Source organism: Chiloscyllium punctatum, chromosome 1 (assembly GCF_047496795.1).
Source record: "Chiloscyllium punctatum isolate Juve2018m chromosome 1, sChiPun1.3, whole genome shotgun sequence".
In the NCBI taxonomy this organism is placed as follows: domain Eukaryota; kingdom Metazoa; phylum Chordata; class Chondrichthyes; order Orectolobiformes; family Hemiscylliidae; genus Chiloscyllium; species Chiloscyllium punctatum.
In genome coordinates, this window is record NC_092739.1 from 35152121 (window position 1) to 35175286 (window position 23166).

Here is a 23166-nt window from a genome sequence, read left to right on the forward strand (position 1 = left end):
TGTTCCATAGAAAAGCTCATGAAAGTCAACATCTTCCTCCATGGTGAGGAGGAAATAGCAAGGATGCCATTAAGGATATAGAAACTAATGGTTGTGATAAGTTATAATGACCACTTTCCAAGCTAGATTGCAGTCTGAAAATCTCTCACATATTCATGTAACCAACAGAGCCAACTTCTCCATTATGGTATTTTGTACTTCTGTGATATTATAACGCATAGTGAACTGGTTTATCAGAATACCGCTCCTAAGCTTTTTGCTGAAGCATTGGCTGCTGTGATGGTTGGAAAGGATGGATTAGTGTGTGTTCAGGCATCTGATGATGTCAACATGCCCTTGATTCTCTGTTAAACAATCTCTTAATGTCTGTCAAAAAGTGTCACGCTAGAAAAGCACAGCAGGACAGGCAGTGTCAGAGAAGCAGGAGAATCAACATTTTGTGGATAAGCTCATCTTAATGTGTGTTCCAACAGGATCCCTGCATTTTCTTGAGTGGGTTCTAAGTAAGGCAAAAGTGATTTACCATCCCTAAGGATCTTTTAAATGATGTTGTATTGACTTTAAAGTGTGCAACTCTCCAATGGCTTTCAACTTCTGAGGATTGATCATTAAAACTAACGGTTCACAATTTGTCCCAAGAACTGAGATAATTTCTTGGAGAATTCATACGTATTGTTAACTCTGCTGCTCGTAAGTATTTTAACATAAAATGGACTTTCTGATCATGCTCTTTAATTATTTCTCAATGTAGCAATATGTCATCCATTTGACAAATGATCCTGTGAAGACCTCATAGTGTGCTGGAAATAGTTCATTGAAAAATCTCAGGGGCTGAGGAGATCCCAACTGGTTCACTCTTAAAGCTTCCCAAATGGAGTTATGAATGTCATAAGCAAGTAAATAATGGAGATGGCTCATCCAACGGCATCTATCTGAATCTACAGTTTGCATTGCATTTTGTGAAAACTTTACTTTGAGAGTTTAAGTAAACTATCACATCAATATTAGATATTACAGCTTTGGTTCAAACGTGGACAAAAGAGTTGAATTACTGCAGTGAGGTGGGTGTGGCTGCCCTTAACATTAAGGCCACATTTGGCTAAGTGTGGCATTAAGGAGTTTTTGCAAAACTAGAATCAATCAGAATGCAGGGGTAACCTCCCCACTGGTTGGAATCAGACCTATTACAAAGGAAGATGGTTGTAGTTTTTGGAGGTCAGTCTTCTCAGCTCCAAGATATCTCTGCAGGAATTCCTCAGGGTAGAGTCCTAGGCCCAACCATTTTCAGCTACTTCATCAATGATCTTCCTTCCATCAAAATGTCAGAGAAAGAGATATTTGCCAATGATTACACAGTTTTCAGCATCATTCACGACACCTCAGATACTGAAGTAGTTGATCCCCAAATGCAGCAAGTTCTGGATAGTATTCAGGCTTTAAGCTGATAAATGGCAAGTAGCATTCACAGCACACAAATGCCAGGCAATGACCATCTCCAACAAGAGAATCTAAACATCACCCTTGATATTCAATTACATTACTATAGCTGAATCCCACACATTAAACATCCTAAACTGGGATCCAAGATGGCGGCGACCCAGCAAGTCTGAGTCTACAGTGCTTATCCCAAGACTTGGGCAAAGTGGGTCACCCACCCCCACCACACTCACCAAATCATTTAAAATAGCTGTTTAATTTAATTAGTTGCTTAGTATTAAATTTAAACAATCTAATCTTCAGTAAAAATGACTAAAGGGAAGGGAGCCCGCAGCTCTGAGCAAGCAGGAACCCCTCCCCCACCCCCTCCAGCTGCAGCAGAGACGTCCACAGCCGCCCTGGGGGACTTACCTAAGGTGGCGACCCTCGTGGAAATCATCTCCAAACTGGATGCGAAGATCGACGCTTTTATTGAAGAATCCCGAAGCCAATGGGACTCACTCTTGGCCGCGCTGCAAAAGCACGACTGAGACATTAAGGAAATTGAACGTCAAGTCGGAGGGGTGGAGCTAAAGGCCGCGACCTCCGAAACTACAGCACAATCGGCTATGGATCGGGTCCGGACTCTCGAACAGCGAGTCCGGACCTTAGAGAATCATATTGATGACCTCAATAATCGAGGTCGTCGAAAAAATATTTGTTTGCTGGGCCTTCCCGAACGGGAAGAGGAAGGCCAGCTTACAGTGTTTTTCGAGTAGTGGCTGCCACAGCTTTTAAATCTGGAGGCTGGATCAGGCGAAGTAAGGGTACAATGGGCTTACCGGGTCGCAATACGTGGGCCCGGCTTGAACCAGCGTCCCTGCCCGGTCCTGTTCCGGCTGCAGAGCTATAGGGAGAGGCAGATACTCCTAGAAGCCTCTAGAAATCTTGGAAAAGATTCCCAAGCCATGATCTATAAAGGATCCAAGATCATGTTATTCCAGGACTTTTCCCCAGCTCTGGTCCAAAAGAGGAAGGCATTCGATGAGGCGAAGAAGTGTTTAAGGGACTTAAATATTCAATACTCCTTACGCTACCCAGCGACGCTACGCTTTAACCTTGAAGGATCCGTGTGTAACTTCGGATCGCTAGAAAAGGCTACCGAATATTTGGACTCTCTGAGATAAAATGTAAGAGATAATGGATGTTGGTTTGCCTTTCCCCCTCTCAGGTTTATATCCCCCCTCCTTTTTCTTTTTTCTTACCTTACTGTTTAATAGTATCTTGGGGGTTGAGGAGAGGGAGTTATTTATTTGTTCTCTATTTTACGATTTTCTCCCCCCCCCTTGTTTTTTTTTATTATTCTTTGAATGTATGTGTGTATGTATATATATATATGTGTGTATATATATATATATATATATATATAATATGTATGTGTATGTATATATACAAATATATGTATGTGTATGTGTGTGTGTATATATATATATATATATATATATATAAGCTGGGTGGCTTAGTTAATGTTGATGGAGGAGGTGGTTACCTTATTCTATTTTACCTCTGTCTCTAGGAGCGGGGTTGTTTTCCCTTGTTATTTTGTATTATTATATTTAATTATTATTTGTTGAGGTTGTAATTTTACAGTTATATATGTTTATACATGGTATTAACATTACCAAATATATCCAGGTGTTGGTGTGGGTGGTGGGCGGTGTGGGTAGGGTGCTCACTGTTAATTCTAGCTTTGTATTATATCTGAATTCTCCTCATCCTATTGAGGAGCACCTGGGTCAAGGGTGGGGCACTGGTTGGGGGAGGATACGATGGACTTTTGGAAAGGAAGTGACACCCCCTGGGAACAAGGGGGAAAACCTCCATTTAAATACTTTTTTTTATTATTTAGAAATAGTTTTTTATTATACTGTTGTGAGTGTATTATAGAGCCTTTATTTTTGTAAATTTTATATGCTCTATGCTCCAGATGTTCTGGATAGGGTTTCCCTTCCCGAGGGGTCTCGGATTTGCCTGGACGATTATGATTGATCAGTCAGTTAAGTGGTGCACCTGGAATGTCAAGGGGAGTAATTTGCCAGTCAAAAGGAAGAAAATATTATCAAATCTCAAGAAAGAAAGAGTTGATATAGCTCTCCTACAGGAGACACACCTGATGGATAAAGAACACTTGAAATTACGACAGGGTGGATTTGATCAGGCCTTTTTTTCTTCTTTTAGTTCAAAAAACAGGGGAGTTATTATTCTTATGCTGAAGAATTTCCCTTTCAAAATTCTAAATCAGATAAAAGACTAATCTGGACAATATATTCTGATTAAAGCCCTTATAAATGGAGAGGAATATGGGATTTTAAATTTGTACTGCCCACCCAGCACACCCCTTTAAATTTATAACGGAAGCCTTCTCAAAATTGATGGCTCTCGGTGCCCATCATATAATTATAGGGGGAGACTTTAATTGTATTATGGATCCGGAACGAGATAGGATTCCCAAGAGTACTTCAGGAGTATCTCCCAGATCTAGACAATTGGTGGATCTGAACAAAGAATTAGGATTAGTCGATGTATGGAGATGTCTTCATCCATAGGGCAGAGATTTTTCTTTTTACTCCAATCCACATAAGTGTCATACCAGAATTGATATGTTTTTTGTCCCCTCGATTTTTTTAAATTCCATATCATCCTGTAAAATAGGCAGTATAGCAATTTCTGACCACGCTGCTGTATATATGGAAATCAAGGCGAGAAACAATGGGACATCCCCTTGGCATTGGTGTATGGACCCCTTCCTGATGAAAGATAGTAAATTTGTAAAGTACTTCTCTGAAGAATTTAAAACTTATTTGAAAATTAATTTAGGTATGGCTAGCAACCCATCAATGATATAGGAGACCATCAAAGCTTATGTGCGAGGTTTGATCATCTCCTACTCAGCAACCCAGAAAAAATTAAAGGGAGAACAACAGCATCTGCTTGAAGCTCGCTTAAAAGCAGCTGAAACAGCATACACTGATAGACCTTCTATTATCAAATTGCAAAGGATTACAGCCCTTAGGACAGCTCTAAACACCATGCTTATCCAAACGGCTAAGAGGGAAATATTATTTGCAAAACAAAGGTTATATGAATTTGGTGACAAACCGGGTAGATACTTAGCATTTCTTGCAAAGAAAAAAAAGGCCCCTCAAGCAATCACGTCTATCAAGGAAAGTACGGGTATTTTGACTCACGATCATAAAAGGATTAATGCAATCTTTAGAAAATTTTATTCTGATTTATATAAATTGCAGGATTGTGAAGACAGGACTAAGAGGATGCAATCATTTTTTAAAAATTTGACCTTTCCGGACCTAACTCCAGAACAGGTATCAGTCTTAAATACTTGACGCAATCAGGCAACTTCAGAGCGGTAAGGCACCGGGCCCAGATGGTTTTCAAGCTGAATTCTATAAAGAATTTACAGAAATATTGGCTGGTCCACTTATGGACATGTATAACTACTCATATAGTCAGGGCTATCTCCCGCCTTCGCTGAAAGAGGCAAATATCTCTCTTATCCTTAAAAAAGGAAAGGACCCAGAAGATTGTGTGTCATACAGACCAATATCCTTGCTAAATGTAGATTTTAAAATCCTTTCTAAAACGTTAGCATTGAGACTAGAAAGGGTATTGCCACATATCATAAAGGAGGATCAGATGGGGTTTATTAAGGGCCGTAGATCATCCAATAATATTAGAAGGATTTTGAATATGATTCAAGCCTGCCATCAGGGAAAGATACCATAAGTAGTAGTCTCATTAGACGTGGAAAAGGCATTCGATAGGGTTGAATGGTCATATTTGTTTTACACATTGGAAAGGTTTGGTTGGAAAAGTGTTTACCAAATGGGTTTCAACATTGTATAGTGATCCCAAAGCAGTTGTGGTTACCAATGGATTAGATTCGATAGCTTCAGTGTGGGTAGGGGCTGCCGTCAGGGATGTCCTCTCTCGCCATTGTTATTTACGCTAATAATTGAACCACTAGTAGAAGCTATACGGGCTGACCCTACGATAACGGCCCCGAGGATTGGTACAGGTAAACATAAAATTACCCTGTATGCAGATGATGTTTTTTTTAGATTAGATTACATTACAGTGTGGAAACAGGCCCTTCAGCCCAACAAGTCCACACCTACCCGCCGAAGCGCAACCCACCCATACCCCTATATTTACCCCTTACCTAACACTACGAGCAATTTAGCATGGCCAATTCACCTGACCTGCACATCTTTGGACTGTGGGAGGAAACCGGAGCACCCGGAAGAAACCCATGCAGACACGGGGAGAACGTGCAAACTCCACACAGTCAGTCACCTGAGGCGGGAATTGAACCCGGGTCTCTGGTGCTGTGAGGCAGCAGTGCTAACCACTGTGCCACCGTGCTGCCCACCAGGAATAGAATGTTCTTCTATTCCTCAGTAATCCTCTGATATCCGTACCTCGCTTAATCCAAGTTATTAATACATTTAGCGCATTCTCAGGCTGTAAAATTAATTTCTCAAAATCGGAGGCTATGCCAATGGGTGGCCTTGATATGACACCCCACTTAGTGGACGGATCCCACTTTCCCTTTCGGTGGTCCCTGGAGGGTTTCTTATATTTAGGCATTTTTATTACTCCAGTATTTGGTCAGTTGTATAAGGCTAACTTTGTGCATTTACTGGAAAGGATAAGGCAGGACCTCCAGCGATGGGGAGACCTTCCAATTTCCTGGTTGGGTAGAATAGCACTAATTAAAATGAATGTCCTGCCCCGTCACCTATACCCTATGAGAATGCTTCCAGTGATTCTGCCAAGGCTGGCACTACATAAATGGTATGGCTGGTTGGGTTCCTTTATCTGGAATCATAGACGGCCCCTCATTAAGCTGAAGAAGCTACAGCTTCCACAGGCAAGGGGAGGATTGGATTTCCCAGATTTTAGGAAATATCAGTTAAGTTCCCTATTAAGTTACATAGCTGATTGGGTCTTGTCTGATCCACAATCAATCTGGCTGGACATCGAGGCTTCTCAAGTAAAATGCCCACTTATTAACCTTTTATTTTCAGACAAGAGGAAAATCATTACGGATCACTGTAAAAACCCTATAATACGAAACACAATTAAAGCTTGGAATATAATGCGGCAAAATGAGGGTAATTCACATAAAACTTCCCCCTATGCGCTGATAGTGGGCGCATGGGGCTTCCAACTGGGGTTTACAGATGCCACTTTTAAACTCTGGAGATCCAGGGGTATCTCATGTCTAGGGGACCTATTTAAAGATGGGGTCCTGATGTCTTTCGAACAGCTGCGTCAGAAATTCGGATTACAAAATGGAGACCTCTTTCGATACTTCCAAATTCGAGATTATATACTGAAGAAGATTACATTATTAGATAGCCTTTATAAATCAGATAGAGAATGTAGAGTGCTTTGGCCAATGGGGGTATCTTCCGTCAGTACTATTTATCATTTGCTACATGAAGAAGTATCGGGAGATATGGACAATCTGCTTAAAACATGGGATCAGGATTTGGGACTAGAAATCTCTATAGAAACGTGAAATAACATTTGGGAAAATGCCAGAAGAATCACCATCTGTAACAGAACCCAGGCTATCCAGCTGAAGATACTTCATAGGGCCCATATAGCACAGGATCGATTGGCAACATTTAAGGCAGGAGCATCTCCAATGTGTCCCAAATGTAAAATAGAGGTGGGCACTCCTGTACATTGCCTATGGACCTGTCATAAGATCCGTAGATATTGGACTAAAGTAGCAAGTACCCTGACAGAAATTTTAGGAACGGAAATTAAAGTGGACCCTGTATCTCTCCTTTTGGGCTTTTCGAACTTTCCCTCCCTGGACATGCGTGGGAAGAGACTATTTTCTATTCTCTCTTTCTGTGCAAGGAAAAATATTTTGGTAAACTGGGTGGCTGAGGGCCCCCCCCGGACTTTCAAATTGGCACAGATTAATTATGGAATGGATTCCCCTTGACTTCCTTACAAATATGGTGCACCCAAAGACCGAATTATTTCATAAAATATGGCAGCCGTTCTTGAATTATATGAATACAGATATTCCGGCCATCCTAACAAGGGCTCTTATTTAATTGAGATTAAGAACCTGGCTAGTCCGGGGCCCCTTAGGAGAGGAATCCCGCACGAGTCCGGGTTTTGTTGCATTGTGATGTTATGGCATTCCGAGCATGTATCTCACTACCCAATTTCTGTTATCCGTTGTTTTTTTTTCTCTTTCTCTTATTTGAATAATGTAAGAGACTTAAATATACACTCTGGTTAGTTGTAGGTTAGATTAGTTGAGTTTTGTTTTTTTTCTTTCTCGGTATTTTTCTTTTGTTAAATTTTGGTTATTATTTATTTAAGATTTAATTGTATATCAATGTTTGTACTTGAGAGTTTTGTTTATTTTTGTAAACTTGTAAAAATGTTAAATTTCTAATAAAAATATTTATAAAAAAAAATCCTAAACTGACCAGAAGCTCAAGTGGACAAGCCATAAAAATACTGTAGCTAGAAGAGAAGGTTAGAGGTTAGGCATCCTGCAGTGTTTAGCTCACCTTCTGACTCACCAAAGTCTGTTTACCATCTACAAAGTTCAAGTTAGGAGGGTGGTGGATGGGTGCAGCTCCATCGATACTCAAAGTATGAGATCCTTCAGGAAAAAGCAATCCATTTGATTGGCACTCCATTCATAAACATTCAGTACTTGGGGCGGCACGGTGGCACAGTGGTTAGCACTGCTGCCTCACAGCGCCAGAGACCTGGGTTCAATTCCCGCCTCAGGCGACTGACTGTGTGGAGTTTGCACGTTCTCCCCGTGTCTGCGTGGGTTTCCTCCGGGTGCTCCGGTTTCCTCCCACAGTCCAAAGATGTGCAGGTCAGGTGAATTGGCCATGCTAAGTTGCCCGTAGTGTTAGGTAAGGGGTAGATGTAGATATAGATGTAGATGTAGGGGTAGGGGTAGGGGTAGGGGTATGGGTGGGTTACGCTTCGGCGGGGCGGTGTGGACTTGTTGGGCCGAAGGGCCTGTTTCCACACTGTAAGTAATCTAATCTAATCTACTCTAACACCGATGCTCAGGAGCGGCAGTAGTGTACCATCTGCAAGACGCACTGCAGAAATTCTCCCATAATCCCTGAGACAGCACCTTACAAACTCATGAAAGTTCCCCATGGGAGACTGGTGAGCAAAGTTAGATCTCACGGAACAAAGGGAGAACTAGTCATTTGGATACAGAACTGGCTCAAAGGTAGAAGACAGAGGGTGGTAATGAAGGTTTGTTTTTCAGACTGGAGGCCGGTGACCAGTGGAGTGCCACAAGGATCGGTGCTTTTTGTCATTTACAAAAATGATTTGGATGTGAGCACAAGAGGTACAGTTAGTAAGTTTGCAGATGACTCCAAAATTAGAAGTGTAGTGGACAGCAAAGAAGGTTACCTCAGAATACAACAGGATCTTGATCAATTGGGCCATTGGGCTGAGAAGTGGCAGATGGAGTTTAATTCAGATAATGCAAGGTGCTGCATTTTGGGAAAGCAAATCTTAGTAGGACTTATACACTTAATGGTAAGGTCCGAGGGAGTGTTGCTGAACAAAGAGATCTTGGAGTGCAGGTTCATAGCTCCTTGAAAGTGGAGTCACAGGTAGATAGGATAGTGAGGAAGGCATTTGGTATGCTTTCTTTTACTGGTCAGAGTATTGAGTACAGGAGTTGGGAGGTCATGTTGCGGCTGTACAGGACATTGGTTAGGCCACTGTTGGAATATTGTGTGCAATTCTGGTCTCCTTCCTATCTGAATGATGTTGTGAAACTTGAAAGGGTTCAGAAAAGATTTACAAGGATGTTGCCAGGGTTGGAGGATTTAAACTATGGGGAGAGGCTGAACAGGGTGGGGCTGTTTTCCCTGGAGCATCAGAGGCTGAGGGGTGACCTTATAGAGGTTTACAAAATTATGAGGGGCGTGGATAGGATAAATAGACGAAGTTATTTCCCTGGGGTGAGGGAGTCCAGAACTAGAGGGCATAGGTTTAGGGTGAGAGGGCAAAGATATAAAAGACACCTATGGAGCAACTTTTTCACGCAGAGGGTGGTACGTGTATGGAATGAGCTGCCAGAGGAAGTGGTGGAGGCTGGTACAACTGCAACATTTAAAAGATATTTGGATGGGGATATGAATAGGAAGGGTTTGGAGGGAAATGGGCCGGGTGCTGGTAGGTGGGACTAGATTGGGTTGGGATATCTGGTCAGCATGGACAGTTGGACCGAAGGGTCTGTTTCCATGCTGTACATCTCTATGACAAGGACTGCAGGGAACACCATCATGTGCAACTTCACCTCCCCCCTCTAGCCACGAACATCCTGATTTGGAAATATGTCATCGATCTTTCAGTGTCAATGGGCTGCAGTGGTTCAAGAAGGCAGCTCACAATCATCTTCTGAAGAAGAACTAGTGATAGGTAATAAATGTTAATAAATACCACCATCAGCCACATCTCTTAAAGGAAGATGAAAAAAGCAAGTCGCAGGATGGATTTCCCTCTCCCCCTTGTTGAGTTGTTTAAAGTTGGCACAAATTCAAATCGTACCCTTAGTCACAGGTTCAGTAACCACGCCAGAACACACTCAGTTAGTATTGTGACAAGCAAATTGTTGGTCATTCTGGTCAGTTTTGCTGATTACTTCTCCACCTGCTTCATTAAGGGATGCAGAATCTTCCAGCATGTTTAGAGACTTAAAAGTTTAGTCTCAATATAATCCTGCATTCAGTATTCAACTTTCCTAAACCTTTAAATATTTGAGAGTACTGTGATTGAAAGAAGCATCTTAACTTCTGCTGATAAACCTCTTGCATCTTTTTATTGAAATTAAGATTAAGATATTCCTTCTTAGCCAAGTGTGAGAATTCCTCATTATGATGTAGACATTGGTGTTCTAGTATCAGGTGTTCCCCATTTTGGAAAGATGCTTGTAGCACAGCTTTAATCTTAAATTTTATGCCTCCTGGACAATGTAGTTGTATTGTTGTTGATTGTGGCAGTGTTTGCTTAATCATGGTTATAATGCTAGGAAAGAGTGAGGACTGCAAATGCTGGAGATCATAGTCTAAAAGCGTGGCGCCGGAAAAGCACAGCCAGTCAGGAAACATCCGAGGGGCAGGAGAGTCACCTTTTTGAGCATAGATCTTCATCAGGAATGTTTTGTGGGGTGGGGCAAGCGGACTGAGAGATAAATGCGAGGGGGTGTGGTGGGGGGGGGGGGGGGGGGGAGTGTTGTTAGGAATGTAATAGGTAAATTAAGGTGGGGGGTGATGGTGATAGGTTGGAGAGGATGGTGGAGCGGATAGGTGGAAAGGAAGATGGACAGGTAGGACAGTTCAAGTGGGTGGTGCTGAGTTGGATCTGGGATAAGGTGGGGGGAGGGGAAATAAGGAAACTGGTGAAATCGACATTGATCCCAAGTGGTTGGAGGATCCCAAGGTGGAAGATGAGGTGTTCTTCCTCCAGGCGATGGGTGGCTAGGGTTTGACAGTGGGGGAGGCCAGGACTTGCATGTCCTTGGCAGAGTGGGAGGATGAGTTGAAGTGTTCAGCCACAGGGCAGTGGGGTTATTTGGTGCATGGTCTTGGGGATGTTCTCTGAAATGTTCTGCAAGTTGGTGTTCTGTCTCCCCAGTGTAGAGGAAACCATATCGAAAGCAATTCCAGGCTCCCCACAACACCCCACATTCCTGATGAAGAGCTTATGCTCGAAATGTTAACTCTCCTGTTCCTTGGATGCTGCCTGACTGGTTGTGCTTTTTCAGCGCCACACTTTTATACCATAGTTGTAATGCCCAGAAGATGGCATGAGAGAAATCCTAAACTGTTGTCTTTAAAACTATATTCTTTTGCTTAAATATTCTTAAAAGTGGGCACTTTGCTGAACTGACAACATGGATACCACTGATTACATGATGCCAGTTGACAACAATTTCTGGAATTTTCTGAAGAGAGGACAAAAGCTTACATCGTTCTTCATAGTTAAAAGTCACACAACATCAGGTTATTGTCCAACAGGGTTATTTGGAAGTACTAGCTTCTGGAGTGCCGCTCCTTCATCAGATAGCTAGTGGGGCAGGATCATAGGACACAGAATTTGTCGCACAAGATCATAATGCCATGCAACTGATAGGATATATTGAACAAACCTAGACTGCTGTTGTATTTCATCTTTTAGAATGGGTTGCAGGTTTTGATTCATTAAAATGTAAATCCCAGAACTTCTTTCAAGTCACATTCCTGAGATAACTTAAGGTTTTATCAAAAAAGGTTATATCTCAGCTCAGACAATGTGTTAAAGGTGTGAGGTGTGACTTTGTCTGTATTCCAACCTTGAGAACCAGCAATCTAGGTTTGTTCAATATATCCTATCAGTTGCATGGCATTATGATCTTGTGCTATAAATTCTCTGCCTTATGATCCTGCCCCCCCTAGCTACCTGACAAAGGAGCAGCTGCTTCATCAGGTGGTTGCGCTAATCAAATAGGATGAAGGAGCGTCGCTCTGAAAGCTAGTGCTTCCAAATTAACCTGTTGGACTATAACCTGGTGTTCTGTGATTTTTAACTTTGTCCACCCCAGTCCAACACCGGCATCTCCACATCATCATTCTTCAAGACATCCTTACATGGTGTGAAACTTCCAGCCAAACCAATTTGTGACTTCTCCCTTTTACTTTCCTTTTCGTTCTTTATTGGTTGCCTGTGTTTTGTACGTGTGTCACAACCACTTCTCCAGCTTTTGAAAGCAGTCGTAAACCCTATTTTGTTTTAACCCTAAATAATTTGCTGTGGATCATTTTAAATTGGATTTCCCAAAGCAGACTTAGGTAAACACATAACTATTTATTTTTAAATGGCAAAGGCAAAATATGAAACAAAATTAATATTTAAAAACCCTGTTTTGACCAGAAGAAGAACACAGTAAAGATAATTCAATATACCTCTCCCTCTAGTCTGTGACAATAGATCATAAGCTGGTAATATGGTGGCATTTCTCCCAGTGTTTTCAGTGATTTTTAATTTTTCTTAAACTACTCAAAATGATGCTAGATGATGGCAACATTGGAGACTTTTCACTATATTTTAATGTCTTTTTCACTGTAAAATACACACGATGATGACATCATTCATCATCATGAAATCTGTGAGATGACCACTGACACAAATATCAGAATGCCAAAATATATGGTCTGAATTATTTATTTTCACTAAAAACACTTCAAATTTCTCTTCTACTGCTGTTGTCTGTCCTGTTGTCATCATTTTCTTTATATAGATAACTATTTGCTTTCTTATTTGTTTTAAATTATATACTACTTCTGAACATAAGCTATTAAGATAAAATATACTTTTTTTGAGAAATGGGCTTTTAATAGTGTTTGGCGATGAGGGTTCTTTGTTCTACAGCATTGACAAGAACTTTTAGAATTAGATGCCTGCCCTAATCCATGAATGGATTTCTCACAAATGATGTCTGAGATTTTATATATAAAGAATTAAATAGACTCTGCTGATCTCTTGTATTAAATTGATTTCTTTTCCCTCTTTGAACTGACTGGCATTATTTCCAGACTTCTGATTCATTCACTATCTCAATGTCTTTGACTAATGTTGGGGCATCTTTGGACTACAATAAATCTGGCAAAGACTCATCAGCAATGCCCACAACATGGTGGCTCAGTGGTTAGCACTGCTACCTCCTAGCACCAGGGTCCCAGGTTCGATTCCAGCTTTGGGTGACTGTGTGGAGTTTGCACATTCGCCCTGAGTCTGCGTGGGCTTTCTTCGGGTGCTCCGGTTTCCTCCCACAGTTCAAAGATATGCAGCTTAGGTGAATTGCCCATAGTTCTAGGTCCATTAGTCAGAGGACTGGCTGGGCCAAAGAGCCTGTTTCTGTGCTGTAGGGAATCTAATCTAATTCTTCATTCGGTTATGAACAATAACTTTAAGTCAATATCATTCTGCTTCTCTACTAATCTGTAGTCTATTAATGAATCATTTATCAATTTGCCTCGATGCTGACTTCTTCGGTTAAATCTCGCTCTTTCAAGATTTTCAGTGTTCCTGAAGTTCAAACAATTGTCAGAGGCCTTCAGTATCTATTCAACAAAATCTGTATTTTCTTTTACTTCTTATCATTAACTATTTTCAAAACTGTGCACAGAAATCTATTAACTTTTTCAGCTTCTGATACAGTATGTGATTTGGAAGCTAGTCTGTACATCAGAGATTATTTCCTCCACACTATTGAATTCCAATGGTGTGTTTTACCCAGCTGAAATGAAGTCTTCCTAGAACAAAGAACAATCTAGCAAGAATGCTATAAGCCTTTTTATTGGATTAGTGGTGCTGGAAGAGCACAGCAGTTCAGGCAGCATCCAACAAGCAGCGAAATCGACGTTTCGGGCAAAAGCCCTTCATCAGGAATTATCCAGTATTTGGTTTTCAGCATCTGCAGTCATTGTTTTTACCTAAGCCTTTTTATTACCTGTCTACCTATGCTGCCACCTTCAGTGCTCTGTGGACCTGCACAGCCAGATCCCTCTGCAAATGTATCACCTCACATTTGTTCAGATTAAACTCTATCTGCCATTTTTCTGTCCATGCCTCCAACTAATCTATATCCTGCTGTATCCTCTGACAATCCTCCTCACTATCCGCAACTCCACCGGTCTTTGTATTGTCTGCAAACTTACTAATTAGACCAGCCATGTTTTCCTCTAAATCACTTATGTAGATCATAAACAGCAGAGGTCCCAGCACTGATCCCTGTGGAACACCACTAGTCACAACCCTCCATTCCGAAAAGCATCCTTCCACTGCTACCCTCTGTCTCCTATGACAGTTCTGTATCCTTATTGCCAGCTCACCCTGATACCCTGTGACTTCACCTTTGGTACCAGTCTGCCATGAGGGACCTTGTCAAAGGTTTTACAGAAGTCCACATAAACAACATCAACCACTTTTCCTTCTTCAATCACCTTTTCCACCTCCTCAAAAAACACAATCAAGTTAGTGAGGCACGACCTCACTCACACAAAACCATGCTGTCTAACACTAGTAAGTCAATTCGCTTCTAAATGTATACTGATCTTGTCCCTGAGAATCTTTTCTGATAATTTCCAGACCACCAATATGAGTCTCACAGGCCTGCAAATTCCAGGATTTCTCCTGTTCTCCTTCGTAAACAATGGGACTACACTGGCTACTCTCCAGCCCTCTGGGACCTCATCTGTGGCCAAAGATGATACAAAGATGACTGTCAATGCTCCAGCAATTTGTTGTCCTGCCTTCCTCAACATTCTGGGATAGATCCCATCAGGACCCAGGGACTTAACTACCTTAATACTTTTTAAGATGGACAACACTTCTTCCTTTTTAATAGCAACTTGGCTTAGAGACTGGACACCCCCTTCCCTGAGATCATCCACCATCAATTCCTTCTCTTTGGTGAATACTGACACAAAGTATTTAGAGTCATAGAGATATTCGGCATGGTAACAGATCCTTCGGTTCAACCCATCCATGCCGACCAGATATCCCAACGCAATCTAGTCCCACCTACCAGCACCCAGCCCATATCCCTCTAAACCCTTCCTATTTATAGACCTATCCAGATGCCTTTTAAATATTGCAATTGTACCAGCCTCCACCATTTCCTCTAGCAGCTTATTCCATACATGCACCATCCTCTGCATGTGAAAGTTGCCCGTTAGGTCCCTCTTATATCTTCCCCCCCACCGCCCCCCCCCCCCCTACCCTAAACCTGCACCTCCCTCTCCTGGCTCCACACAGATTCCCTCCTTTGTCCTTGAATGGGCCAACCCTTTCCATGGCTATCCTCTTGGTTTTTATATTTGTAGAAAAAGCCTTCAGATTCTCCTTAATCCTGTTGCTAACAAATTTACATTCCCCCTCTTCACACTTCTAATCCCTTGTTTACATTCTTTCCTACTTTCCTTATGTACTTGACGGGCTTCGTCAATTCTCATCCTCTGAGACCTAACATATACTTCCCTTTTCTTTTTGACCAAGGTCATTAACATCCCGAGTCATCCAAGGTTCACATAACTTGCCGTACCTATCCTTCATTCTTACAGGAATGTGCCGCTCCTGAACTCTTATCAACTGCCGTTTTGAAATACTCCCACATATCTGATGTGGATTTACCCTCAAACAGCCACGTCCAAACAAAATTCTCCTGTTCCTGCCTAATATTGTTGTAGTTCATCTTCCCCCAAATTTGACACCTTCATCCGAGGATTGCTGTTATCCCTATCCGTGAGTATCTTAAAATTCACGGTATTATCCTCACTACTCCTGAAATACACCCCACTGAAGCTCCACTCACCTGGCCAGGCTCATTTCCCAAAACCAGGTCCAACATAACCCTCCTCTGGGTGGACTGTTTACCTACTGTGTCAAGAAACCCTCCTGAAGGGTCCTTATAAATTCTGCTCCATCCAAGTCCCTAGCACAAAGTGATTCACAGGAGAAAGTGAGGACTGCAGATGCTGGAGATGCTGAAGAAGAGCTGATGCCCGAAACGTCGATTCTCCTGTTCCTTGGATGCTGCCTGACCTGCTGTGCTTTTCCAGCAACACATTTTCAGCACAAAGTGATTCACAGTCAATATAGAGAACAGTAAAATCACCCATCACAACAACCCTGCTTTTTTTTTCATCTTTCCAAAATTTGTCTACATATTTTCTCCTCTCTCTCTCACTGGCTGTTGGGAGGCCTGGAGATTTCACCTTTCCTTTTCTGTATTCTACCAATGTTGCCTTGCTGCACAAGTCCTGTGATGTATCCTCCCTCAGTATAGCTGTGAGATACTCCTTTGCTAGGAATGCAACTTGCCCACCCCTTTTTACTTTCCAGTCTATCACACCTGAAACATCCAAATCCTGGGACATTGAGATGCCAGTCATGTCCCTCTTTCAGCCAAGTCTCTGTAATCGCAATTATGTCATGGTTCCAAGTACTAACCAAAACTCTAAGTTCATCTACCTTGCCTATTATACTTCTCACATTGAAACACATGCATTTCAGATCACCTCCTCTGCTGTTTTCAGCAGCATTCCCCTGCCTGTTCTTGTTCTTAGGAGACAGTGAACACTGCAGATGCTGGAGATCAGAGTCAACAGTGTGGCACTGGAAAAGCACAGCAGGTCAGGTAGCACCCAAGGAGCAGGAGAGTTGACGTTTCAGGCATAAGCCCCTCATTAGTAATTTTGTGTGTGTGTGGTTGGGCGACAGGGGTGGGGGGGGGGGGGGGGGGGAGAGGGGGAGATGAGCCCAAGAGGGATGAGATAAACGGGAGGGGGTTGGAGTTGGGGCAAGGTAGCTTGGAAGGTGATAGGTAGATGAAGGAGGGCGGTTGATGGTGATAGGTCAGACGGTGGAGTGGATAGGTATAAAGGAAGATGGACAGGTAGGACAGTTTAAGAGGACAGTGCTGAGTTGCAGGATTGGATCTGGGGTAAGGTGGGGGGAGGGGAGATAAGGAAACTGGCAAAATCGACATGGATGCCATAGGGTTGGAAGGTCCCAAGGCGGAAGATGAGCTGTTTCTCCTCCAGGCGTCAGGTGGTTTGGATTTGGCAATGGAGGAGGCCCAGGACTTGTATGTCCTTGGCGAAGTGGGAAGGGGAGTTGAAGTGGTCGGCCACTGGGTGGTCCAGTTGTTTGGTGTGTGTGTTCCGGAGATGTTCCCTGAACCATTTTGCAATTTGGTGTGCTGTCTCCCCAATGTAGAGAAGACCAATTGGGAGCAATGGACACAGTAGATGAGGTGTTTGGATGTACAGGAAAATCTCTGCCGGATGTGGAAGGATTCTTGATCGTGGTCATATTTGCCTTGCTTTCGACCTTTCCCTCCGATTCTCTATCTACTGCCCTACTCCTCTCCTTCCCATCCCCTGCCACACTATTTTGAACTCTCCCCAACCACTGTACCAAGTTCCCCATTTATCCCCTCAAATGACATCAGTCTCGGTCCTGCCCAGTGAAACCAGTTTGTACAGGTCCCACCTCCCCTAGAACTGGTCGCTTTGCCTCACAAATCTGACACCCTCCTCCTCACACCATCTTTTCAGCCACGTATTGATCCTATATATCCTGCTGTTTCTACTGACTAGCTCCCTGGCAATATAACGTTTTGATGCCATACCTTTCTATGTGAGTATATATTTTGTTCATTTCAAATGTTTTTATTTTACAGTAACAGTAGTTTTGCTGCTCATTTTTTGTGATAATGGAGCTTTCTCATGTGGCTACATTGAAGGATTCCCACATTCTCAGAGTTAAAATGTCCTTTACAGGTAAAGGAAGGGGGTTTCTGCCTCTTTCATGGCTTCACTGTTTTACTGAATAACTCTCAGGTCTACCTAGTGTTTTATTCTGCTTAATCCCATCACTTTAATTGCTGGCTTTACAGTGTCCCTGGGTCTGTGACCTAAGATTAAAACTTTTTTGTGGCCTTTTACTTACTTTTTTTTCTGTTTACTTACATGCTGCTTGGTGTCTGCTCATGAAGGCAACCATGCTCAATCTGAGCTATAAGCAATCATTTACCCTTTCACTTTTCCAGAGTGGATTACTGCACCATTTTAATATTTCCCCAGGCCCACTAGAATTTTAAGCTTTACTCACAGAACTTCCAATATCTGTTCATTCACCCTGATTTCACCCCCCACCCCCCGTGAAGAACATTCTCACAGAGCACCACCTCATGTTGCAGCCTGTACCAACTTTATACCAACTCTTCTTCTCCAAGGAGATGTTGCTTTTCTGTGACAATCCATCTCTCACCAGATCGACAATGCTTTCACTACTCATTGGAGTAAACTTCCTTGTTGGAGGATTGCTCCAAGAGTTTCTTCTGTAGGGTTCTTCAATCTTCAGCTTTTCCTTGCTTCTAACTGTGCTCTATCAGCTCCTCACTTAAAGCTGAGTGGAAGGATCTCACAGCGCTGCTCACTATGAGCAGTCAAATCTAATTGACACCACTGCCCTCGTTTGGTGCATGGGCATACCAGCTCAGTATACTGTATAAGCTGATGCTCATGAAAGATTGCTGCCTACAGTCTCTTTAAGAATTGGAAAGTACTTGGTTGAGGGTGGCAGGCAAAAATATTTCTTGGTATAACTACAGATTCTTGTAGCTAACAAGATAAAGTTTATTGCAAACGTTACAGGTTAGTATTGACATGATAGTCGTTGTTATGGAGAGGTTGAGGAGAATCTGATGTTAGGTCTTTCTCCTTCGAGATCCTGAGTTGTTCTACCCCCAGGTACATATAACGTCATCACAGTTGGTGAAGCTATAACGCCCTTCAGTATTAACCCTTTCATGCCCTTATACCACAACACTCAATTCACCTGACAGCACCCATGGAGTCAGAAATGGAGTTTGTGAACTAACTTTCCAAAGGTCTACGGAGCTGCCATTTGGGGAGGAAAGGAGGTGCAGTAAATTCAATCTGGTCACAGAGGCAGCCTGATGCTTGTTCCTGTATTAGTATGCTTTTCCCAGACCCAGGCTCCCAGCAGTGACGGCAGTGCACGTGCAACTGGCAGGTAGCCAATTTTGGGCTCTTAATATACCATCCATCAAAATCACAAACACCTTTTATCTGCAAAGTTGTCTCTCAGCATTGTAACTGCATACCTGCCTGTGTAAATGTTTTGTGTGTTCTTAGTGGGGTGGGGTCGTAGAGAATGTGAAAAATCTTACAAAGCAATCACTTCAGCGTATTTCAGGAACAGCATCTTTGTAGTAAAGAACTTTGATAAATTTCCACATAAACGCCATTTGATCACAGACATCAAGTCTTTACAAGCTAATTCTCCATTTAACTGTGAACTGCTGCAGAAACGATATTGCTTTCCTGTTCAGTGGTGACACACAGCATAATTTGGAGTCTCAATGCCACAAAATTTGAGGTCTAGGCTGTTCTCTAGTAAAGATCTGTCCAATATTCAAATGGAGTTTTGTTCGCTCAACTTAGAGTAGTCACTGAAATGGTTTCCCTTGCATCCTTACAGATGGCTTGTATTGGATTTTCGTGGGATACAAAGAGAGTTACCTGACTGTGTACAGACTAAGCTAAGCCTGGCCAGACCAAAGAACTGGGAGAGATATTAACAGGCTCATAAAAAGAACTACTTGAAATGTTAACTCAGGGGGATACAGAAAGGAAAATAATTTCTCCTGCAGCTAACGTTTTTTTAAAAAAATCCATATCAGACATCTTAGCCATCTAAAATAAGGACTCAAAAAATTAACCAGTGAGGTCAAAGTCTGTATTGATTGGCCACAGGCCATCCAACGGCTAAATTGGTATACTGTGTATATCTTTTTACATTTTTTGTTGTTTCACTCATGAGATGTGGGTATCGCTGACTGGCCAGCATCATCCCTAGTTGCCGTTGAGGTGGTGGTGTTGGTGGTGAGCTGCCTTCCGGAACTGCTGCAAGCCATTTTGTGTAGGTTGATCCACAATGCAAGTAAGGAGGGAAATACAGTCCTGCTACTGGTTTTAGGAGGCAGGATGAGTTGCAGAGGACCAATCAGGTCATGGGATGTAAATTGGGCATTTAATGATTAAAATGTGTCTCTGTAACTTCACTTAAACAATCATTCCTAATCTCATTTTGGCTGACTTCCCCAGACCTGGAGAAAGGAAAAGAAGCAAGCGTGTTTGTCAATGCTAAGGTAATCGTAGGAAACATATGTGGAAGGTGAACCAATGGGACAAGAACAGCAACTGGAAGATACTTATCATGGTCATTTTTCTTTAACCTACAATACTGCAGCATTACCTTTATCTTTTGTCATCTTTGTTCATTTGAATCCCAAAGTGGAACACACACTCCGATTTGAATGAGATTTCTGTCATGTGTATTGACACAAAGTTTATTACCAAACAGGCTATTAGATTAAATCAAATTCATCATGTTATTGACCTCTGATTTTGTAAGTATTGCTTGCTGTTTGTTCCAACATTTTGCTGTGTTCTTACTCCTGTAAAATTCTGTGTTCATTTCCATTTTCTTGCTGCAGCGGTTTGGTGCACAATATGGAGTCATTTGGTGGCACAGTGTAATGACCATGCCCTCAAAAAGGAGAAATTATTGGGAAAGTGAGAAGCAGAGTAGGTTATACCAAAAAATCTGTAAAAACTAACAGTGCTGTTTTCATTCAAAATGATTAACTTTACCTGTACACTTTATTTCAGCAATTGCTTTCCACTACTTAGAGGTAAGAAAAAAAAGCAGAAACTTGATCTCCTCTTACCCGTGTGTGCGTTCTAATGTGCATCTTTAATCCGTCATTCTTGCTGAAAGCTTTGTCACAGTAGGGACACTGGTAGGGGCGCTCACCTGCACACAAGACAGATAACCATCAGTAAAACAGAGAGCAGTCTACAGAATGACAGAAGGGAGCTGCTGCCGCTTCGGCACATCAAGGGAGCAGAGCATGGCCAGGGTGTACACTTTCTCCTCCAGTCTTAACGTTTTTTGGATCAAACAGGGAGATCAGAGCTTTGGGAAAACTTTGCATAAAGAAAGATTTCCCTCAGTCACTTCATAGCTGCATCAAAGTTTCACTTTGAACTATTTGCTCTTTGCAAACAAGACATAATTCCACACATAGATCCACTACTTTTCTTTTAAAAAGGCAACAGCAGTCTAATGTATGCATTGCTCATTCCTTTATTGCATGTTTGGTATTAATTACCAGCCAAATGAGCCCCAATATTATCCATTCAGATGTCAAAGTAAAATTTTACTTTGAGACAAGTTAAAGTTCTATTTTTAATGTTTTTAAAAGCAGTTTAAACATTATTAAATTTTAAAATATAGAATGTACCCCATGTTAGTCCCTGAAGCTAATTTTCTATTCAATATTTCTTAATGTATCACTGATTCCATCTAATCTAATGCCTGATATGCAAATATTATTTGATAGTAACAGCAAATAAATTCCATAAATAACCTGTGTATTTATTACATTCATTCCTAATAATGAACTTTAGGTGTTTGTTCCTATTCAGCGTTTACTGCTGTCCCCACAAACGAAACCGCAACTAAAATTCACAGAGTGCTCAGTTATTTTCTGAAATGTTTTATTTCGATACACTATGAAATGAAACAAACAAAATGCCACAATTTTCAACTTTAATGATTTACTTTTCAGAGTATGTTCCATTACTCCTAAAAAAGATCTCCAAAATATTCCAGAACAGAATAATGTTTCTAATTCTGAATGCATGGTTCTAATAATTGAGTAAAATATTGCGAAAATCAAGTTATTTACCCAAGTACAGTTAGTTACCAGATGTATTTAATCAGAAGTTTGAAGTATCAAACTTGACCAGTAGGTCAAATATTTCACTTTAATATTTTAAAACTGCTCTCCTTTATGCTTTCTAATGTATACGCATAACTAAAATCAGCCCAGAAACGGTACCTCATTATAGTGCCGCAAGGAACAACAAACAGTGAGGAGAACATTAAAAGATGCCGAAAGTACAGACACAAAAAAAATTTCCACAGAATACTAGATTATTGAGTTATTTATTGTCACATATATTTAGAAAGATACAGTTAAAAAAAAAGTTTTGTTGCCACAATCCAGTACCATTTTGAGTTGCAAAAAGAAATTACATAAATAGAGTTCATCCTCTGTACAAGGTGTCTTCAAACACATCTCCAGGGCTTTGGGAAGGTCTCTGCCAGATGTCCTGAGCCTCAAGGAGCCCCCACACTTCAGCTAGGAGTCCCCGCTCTGGGTACTACTCCTGCCGATGACCTGCTCAGTACTGCTCCGGCTTTCCCACAATGTCAGAAAATGAAGGAAAGAAAAAGACGAGGAAAGAGAGAAAAATAAGGATGCAGCCAACCTGGAGCGATGGGCTACCTACCGTGCTGGCTTGACATGTCTATACCTGCTTACCTACCTGTGAAAATGGAATACCTTCCTTTTAAAGTCAATGATGATTTCAAATACATTTATTCTTGGTCTCAACATGTCCTAAATACATTTTCATTAGGCTTAACTAATGTGCATCCACCCAATACAAAGAAGCTTTATAATTCAATCTCTGACAAATTCTATTTATCCCTGTCTTTGCCACACCAAAAACAATAAAAATCAAGGTAACTTAAGATGATGGTTTATGATAAAACATTTATCCATCTGTTATCACACAAATTATGTTTGTGTGCTGCAGAGAGATGATCTATCACAATAAATTCCATTTAATGTATATACAATAAAGACACGGCTGCTTCAAGGCAATATATCAAATAAAAATAAGCAGCCCGACTGAAAGGCATCCGATGAAATCTTACTTTGTTCTCTAACTTTGATAAGAAAGCCAAATAGTTTTTCTTAAATTGCATGCATTGAGAGAATTAGGAATGATATGAAAATCAAACAGACATCGAGAGAGGTGGGAAAAGGGATGGATGGTCTGACAGACCGAGAGAGGGACCAAAGAGTTACTCAAACAAAAACATGATGATTGGATCTATCTTGTACAGACTGGTGTTTGATGTGTTGGGTTCTTGAGACAATATAGAAAGTAATGACAAAAAAGACTTTAAGCAAGAATCTAGTGCTTAACAAGTCAG

General features: G+C 41.5%; 1 protein-coding gene across 5 annotated transcripts in view; it reads right to left on the reverse strand.

Annotated features, from left to right (window-relative positions):
- prdm5 (PR domain containing 5) overlaps window positions 1-23166 on the reverse strand; it is a 338261-nt gene that overhangs the window by 54302 nt on the left and 260793 nt on the right. For all 5 annotated transcript variants that reach the window (XM_072590339.1, XM_072590428.1, XM_072590191.1 and 2 more), the window contains one exon: window positions 20825-20910. In XM_072590339.1, the coding sequence (XP_072446440.1) occupies window positions 20825-20910 (86 nt within the window). The remainder of the gene's footprint in view (window positions 1-20824; window positions 20911-23166) is intronic.